The sequence below is a fragment of the Lactuca virosa genome, chromosome 8 (assembly GCF_052849685.1).
Source record: "Lactuca virosa cultivar CGN04683 chromosome 8, Lactuca_virosa_CGN04683_v6, whole genome shotgun sequence".
NCBI classification, from domain to species: domain Eukaryota; kingdom Viridiplantae; phylum Streptophyta; class Magnoliopsida; order Asterales; family Asteraceae; genus Lactuca; species Lactuca virosa.
In genome coordinates, this window is record NC_136433.1 from 185,419,572 (window position 1) to 185,426,168 (window position 6,597).

General features: G+C 34.3%; 1 protein-coding gene across 1 annotated transcript; it reads right to left on the reverse strand.

The window, feature by feature from the left end:
• Positions 1–1,762: 1,762 nt before the first annotated feature.
• Positions 1,763–6,065, reverse strand: LOC145129676 (ARM repeat superfamily protein). Its single transcript, XM_079064438.1, has 3 exons — positions 5,857–6,065; positions 2,326–4,745; positions 1,763–2,230 (listed from the first exon to the last, which is right to left on the reverse strand). The coding sequence occupies exons 2-3, from the start codon at positions 4,737–4,739 to the stop codon at positions 2,026–2,028; spliced, it is 2,619 nt and encodes an 872-aa protein (XP_078920564.1). The 5' UTR covers positions 4,740–4,745; positions 5,857–6,065; the 3' UTR covers positions 1,763–2,025.
• Between the last annotated feature and the right edge of the window lie 532 nt (positions 6,066–6,597).

The following is a 6,597-nucleotide window of genomic DNA, read 5'->3' on the forward strand; positions in this document are numbered from 1 at the left end:
GATTTTATTATAATAAAATAATAAAGTAATAAGCAACTATCAATATTTGAATTCTTGAAAATATTACCATTTCATTTAATTTAATTCTTGTTAGAAATTAAATAAAAAAAAATATGTCAGAATGTACAAGAGAGACATATTGCTTAGAAGCAATGTTTTAAAAACCGGTTTAAACCGAAAGTCAAACCGGTTGGACCGGGAATCAGGGAAGGAAGCGGTTCAACTATCACCGGTTTTATGTCTATTTCTGAACCGGATTGAACCGGCCGATTTTTACAAAAATCCGGTTGAACCGGTTCAATTAAACCGATTAAATTGAATAAAAACACATGAAATTGAAAATTTTGCATAATAAACTTTTGTAGTTTTTTTATTATTAAAATTTTTCTGAATAAAAACATATGATAAATGTTATGAAGTTTTTTGATGCGTTTATATTCATGTAGGACTTTATTTTCTTTTTAATGCATGTGGATTGATGTAAAACTTATGGTTATGAGTTATTTTAATATAGTTAGATTGGTCTAGAACTTGTTTTCATGTGTATTTTAATGTTTGAACTTGTGGACATCAAATTCTTGATTTGTGTATGTATGTGTATGAAAATATGAAAATTATAGAAACCGGTTTACTCAGCGGTCGAACCGGTTGAACCGGAAACTGGTACCATACCGGTTCAATTAAAAAACCAGTTTTTAAAACATTGCTTAGAAGTGACTCTCAAATAGAATAAATTTGCATAGATTTGTCAACAGGGGCTATTAAGGTTTTTGCTTGCACACACAACACACGATATTTATTCTTGGAAGCCTGAAGAATCACGATGGTTTGCGAAAGTATGATAAGCACTTTTGTTAAAAGAAAATACTAAAAGCAAAAGGTATATATGATATACATACACCATGTGTGCATACGAAAACCCAAACAAAGAAATTATACTAGTTGTCATAATTCGTTTCTCTCGTCGACCATCAATTTACACGGGTATGCTTAATTTAAAATAACTTCACACAAAGTTATAAAGAGGGTTAGAGATATAAAGGAGTTAAAAAGGGTTAAAAATCTAAGAAAAGGAGATTACATAAATAAATTAATAAAAGAGAGCAAAGATTGAAGAAGTGTTCGGTTTAAAAAACATTTTGAAATCCATTTTGATTTATAAAAAGGGTTAGAAATTTAAATGTATAAGAAATTAAGCATTGGAATCGCCATTACTGTTTTTATGTAACTAATTGTCGTTTTACAAATGTTTAGAAGCAAATTATACATATCTATGTAATTATTCAATCCACTTTTCCAATAATCTCTTATTCTTGACGAAAATATTTAAAAACTCTCATAATAGACAGAGAACTTGCTAAGAATAATTACTTAAGTCCAAATTTTTGTTGATAAAAAAAAAATACAAGTTTTTTTTTAAATAGCAGAATACAAAATACTTAGTCAAAACTCAAAAGAACCATTTATTAAACTATTATTTATTTAATTTAACAATTATAAAAGCTAAACACTAAACAGCAAATTTGGTCCAAGAGGTTCCTCGGGTCTAAAATGTTTTCAACTTGAACCCATCAGAATCCAAAAATGAAATTTCTTTAACTCGGAAAGACTGTTTTGCCCTTTTAATAACTTTTTCACATTTTTAACACTGTTTTACCAAAACCAAAACTGATATCAGTTTCAATCATTTCAATCTTCCAAAAAAACCAAAAGCTTTCTCAAAACTAAAACATAAACAAACACAAAACCCCAGAACCAAAGATTAAAACAATAAGCCACCTTTTATAATGACCTTCTTAAGTTCTTACTTCTCAGTGCCAAAAACTCAATAACCATACACAGAATAACCAACCTTTTCCCCCAAAGTTTTTTGTACTTAAATTCATAGTACAAGACTTCACATTGATTCACCCGACCCGACCCTGACCGAAACTTTGTATGAAAAAGCGCATTTTTCTTTCAGTAACCAAGAAAAAAAACTAGTAATAATAATTATTATTATTATTATTATCATTATCATTATTATTACCCGCATACCGAGAAAACACGCCCAATCATTCCTTGTGTCCAAGTAGCTGTCTCCTTCAACTGCTCATCTTCCGATTGAAGACACTCTACTAATAACTCACTACAGAACGCCAAGTCTTTGAAGAGAGCCTTCACGTGGGGCCCAAGTGCATCTGCAAGGTCTCCAAGCACTGCTACTGCTGCCCTCACCACACTCTCATCCCTACATAAACAAAAATATATGTAAAACGAAAAAAAAAAAAAAAAAAAAAAAAAAAAAGTGAATATTTTTATTTTTATTTTTATATATAATATTACCTGTGAGCATCTTTAACAACAACTTCAATGAACTTCAAAAGATGAGGAGCATGAGGCAACATCAACTCAGCTTTCGAATTCTTAAACCCTTGTAAAATCCCTGAATACGCTTCGAAAATACTTCTTTTCAGCTGATTCCCATACTCCACCATTTCTTCATCATTCACATCAATCTGAGCACAAACTTCCGCAGCTCCTTTCATCATCGGCATAGCATAAGGAACATACTTCTCAAAATGCTCCCCAATCGCAAGCGCCACGTCACCAAAGCAAGAAAAAATCGGAGGCTTCACGGATCTATGCAAATCGCCACTAGACAAATCCTTAAGAAGCAAACTCATAATGTTATCACAAAAAGGCAACATTTTGTCATCCAAAGCTCTGCATATATCCCCAACTACTCCAACTGAAATAGTACAAACTTGATATTCCTCAAAGTTTTGTAATCCCATTTCTAGATATTTATAAAACTCTGGCATGTATTTTATGAAATTTTCCCCTGTTGCATAAGCGAGAGCACCAATTGCTAACATGGCTTCTTCATGTACAGTTGAGCTTCTACAAGCAAAGACTTTGAGAAAAAGAACCATGATTTGATCAGCAGCTTGGAAAATGATCTGTTTTGTTTCCTCAATGCTGCTGAGTTTTTGAATGATCACCTGCAACACGCCACACAGTAACGCCTGTAGATCTCCTTGCTTTTCGCGATCATCGGATGATAAAATTTGAAGGTCAATTGTTTGACCGAGTTTTGACATCACAACAGGTAGGAGTTGAGTAATGATTTGAGATGTTTCTTTCAGATTTGAACACCTTACAACTTCATTCAAAGTCTCATAAGCAGCAGATCGAAGCTTTGAGTCATTAGCATCTGTTCTTTCAGCAGTTGCAATTAATGAAGTGATGATGTCAGCGTGATAAGGTGTTAAAACAGAAGAACCACTTTCAAAACCTTCGTACCCTTGAGCGAGATAATAAATAGCACCACATACTTTTTCAGCTACATGAGGTGAATCTTTGATGCTTTCTAGAAGGACCTGGATGATTCTTTCAAGATTAACAGGGGTAATAACGGAAGATCCAGTAACAGGGCTGTGTAATAATTCGAAAATTCGACTTAAAGTCCATGCAGTTGTGTCTTTCACATGACTGTTTTGATCTCCCATAGCATTGAGGAGAAAATCTAGAGCTGATAACACCATAGGAGAAAGCTTTTCGCCACTTGGACCTTCAAGAATGGAGCCAAATGCATACGTGGCAGCTTCGCGGGCCCGCCAATCTGGCTTTGAAATGTTCTCTTGAACAAATGGCATAACCAAAGGGACAATGGAATCCCCTACAGTTCTTGCAACAAGACCTAAACATGTCCCACCTGCCATTGACAAATTCCAGATTCCATCTTCTTGATCTTGATCTTCATCTTGTTTTAATAAAGTTTCTAGAAGCATTGGAACAAGTAAAGATAAAGCTTTTTCTATGAAACGTGAATGAGGGTATGAATCACCGGTTTCATTAGTTTCAAAATCTTGAAGCTCAATCTCTTCATCACAAATGGAACTCCAAAACTCAATAGCTTGAAGAGCAACGTCTTCTTCATCTCCTTTTACTGCATTTGCTGTTAACTCAAAGAGGGTTTGCATGTAAGGCTCAAGAACTTCATAGTAAGTTGATGCGATTGACACAAGGCATTCGAATGCAGCTTTTCTGACATCAGGTTCTTTAGCCATAGCTGTTTCACATACTACTTTCATGATGTAATTTCTTTCCATTTCATTTTCGAAATTTGTTTGTGCGAAATCAAGTGCGTTGTATAAAGCTGTGGCTGCAGCTAGACGAACAGAGCTTTGTTCAGTGACATTCATACCTTGAACAACAGCTGTAAGGACTGAGTTGACTTCATCTTGAACAAGATCATTGTGGGAGATTTCTTCACATACATAACCAAGTGACTCCAATGTTGCTTGTTTTAATGATGATGGTTTATCTTGTTGTGTCATGTTTCCAAGTAGAGAGCTAATGAGTTCAGGCCATTCTTTTCTTGGGATTTCAATGGAGGCGATTTTGGCAATTACTTGAGCTGCAGTGTGGCCTGCTTCAGAAACTGATGAAGCAAGTGTGTTTAAGAGGAGACCTTTGATTTGGGATCTGAATGAAATGTCATTTGACACCCATCTTTGGAGTAAATGTTCTTTGGTTGTAGCATCTTTGGCATCTAAAGAGTTCTTGAGGACAATTCCAGCTAATCTTCTAGACTCCAGAGGTTTATTGTCATTGGAGAGTTCAAGTGACAAAGAGAGAAGAAACCCTGGAAGGTTTTGTTCTTGAAATTGCCTGAGTCTGACTTCTGCTTCAGTTCGGACCTTTGCATCTGGTGATTGAGCAGATAAAAGGAATTCTGTAATCTCCACAGCCATCTTCACCTGTTGAAAAGATTGGAGAAATACAATCAATCTTTTAGTTCCATAGTTTCTGGATAAGAAATGGTGAAATCAGATGATAAAAACTCATAATGGATAACAATTTAGGTGAGAAGAAACCAAAGGTGAAACTTAAACCACATAACTCATTAGTACAACTAGAAGCAGTGCTTTGAGAACAACTAGCCATTAGAACTTGAGTAAAAGGAAGAAAACAGTATAACAGTGAAAAGAAAATAGTTCAATTGTGCAACAGTAATGTTATAAATGCTTTTAAATAAGCAAAACAGTAAAAGAATGTGTAAAAGCATGATTCAGAATAATTTATGAACCATAGAACAGTTGTAGCAATTGACAATTGAATCAGTTTACATTCCAAATGCCAATTTTTTGTTTGATTATTCAGGTTAGATTCATGCGCATCACTTTTCCAGAGCAAATTTTGTTGAGACTTCAAAACAAAATCATACACGTGCATAGATACATAAAATAATTTGAAACTTTTTGTATATTGCATATATCAATGATTCAAAATCAACCAAAATCCACGCATGTTACCATAAGATGAAAAGGCCTATTATCCATCATCTCTAATATGAGTTCGATGATGTTACATTCTTCAGGATTTTTCTACATGCATCACGATGTAATAGAAAATAGCCTAGTATTCAGAGTCTAAAAGCGATGTTCTACAAGTTCGAATACAAATTACTACCGTTAAAATAACGCACTTCCCTAAATCTCTCGATTCAAATGACCGATGAACAAAATTTCATATAATCAAAACATCTAAGCACAGTTACACGTTTACTGTAAAACGCGTTGCACACTTTACCTACTACGTCATCAAAGCGAACAAATCAGTAAACCTAGAAGCGATAACATCAAAGAGTACATTGAGATCTGTAAGTAAGCATACACAATAAACAAGCATCAAGTTCAACATACAGAGAAACCCTAATCCAATCGGCAACCAAAAATTTTACAAAACAGAAAAAGCCAAAACCATTGTTATTGCCACAACAAAACATCAACTGAAGTTAGATCTGTTGTTCAAAATTTAAACCTCGCATAAACCCTAAACTGAAAGCAGAAACTAATCAACAAATTATACCTTAAATTTAGGGGAAAATCTGAAGACAGCAGAAGAAATTCCAAGTGCTGAAGAGGCCGAAATGAAGATAAAATTTTGAGAGAAAAAGAGAGAAATCGTGTAGTTTAGAGAGTATTTGGGGGTGTATATATTTCGAATGAATGAAGGAAGCGGGAGGGATGAAGAGGGGACGGGAAAGAAAAAATTATACAACGGGCAGATGACCGAACTGCCCAAGATCGCCGACCTGTCGGTTCTAAAACCCTAGTATCGTTTTCGTATTTGGTGAGGTGGATGAATTTGAAATTTTCGTACGTGCGAGGAGCGTGCTAAAATTCAATGGTGATCTTTCTTTCACAATTTTTTCCGTTTTATAATGATGTTCCATATTAAGCTTAATTAGATTTAATCATATATTTGAATTAAGGGAAAGTGATTAATCTAATCAAGTTTCGAGGTTATTTTGTATAAAATAAGTAAAAAATGTTATATAATAATCGCCCACTTTGGAATAGGCATTTTCGGAGTAGTGAAAAAAAGGTCAAATCGAATACTATAGCTCGAATGTGTGTGTGTGGAGCCCATGAAGATATCGAACACCTCGAACAAAGCATTTTGGACGGTGGTGATACTGAAGTTCTTATAAACTAAATATCGAAGATTTAGTATGTTTTCTACCATGGATAACCTGTTAGATTTTGGGTTTCGAATATCAATAAAATCGCGTAGAAAAATCAAGGATCATGTATGACAGTATGAGAA

Bases quoted from the DNA above. Each gene is read 5' to 3' on its own strand.
- LOC145129676 (XM_079064438.1), bottom strand. From the start codon at position 4,739: ATGGCTGTGGAGATTACAGAATTCCTTTTATCTGCTCAATCACCAGAT. The intron at 2,231-2,325 runs GTAATATTATAT...TTGTTTATGTAG, and splicing joins GTTGTTAAAGATGCTCACAG to GGATGAGAGTGTGGTGAGGG.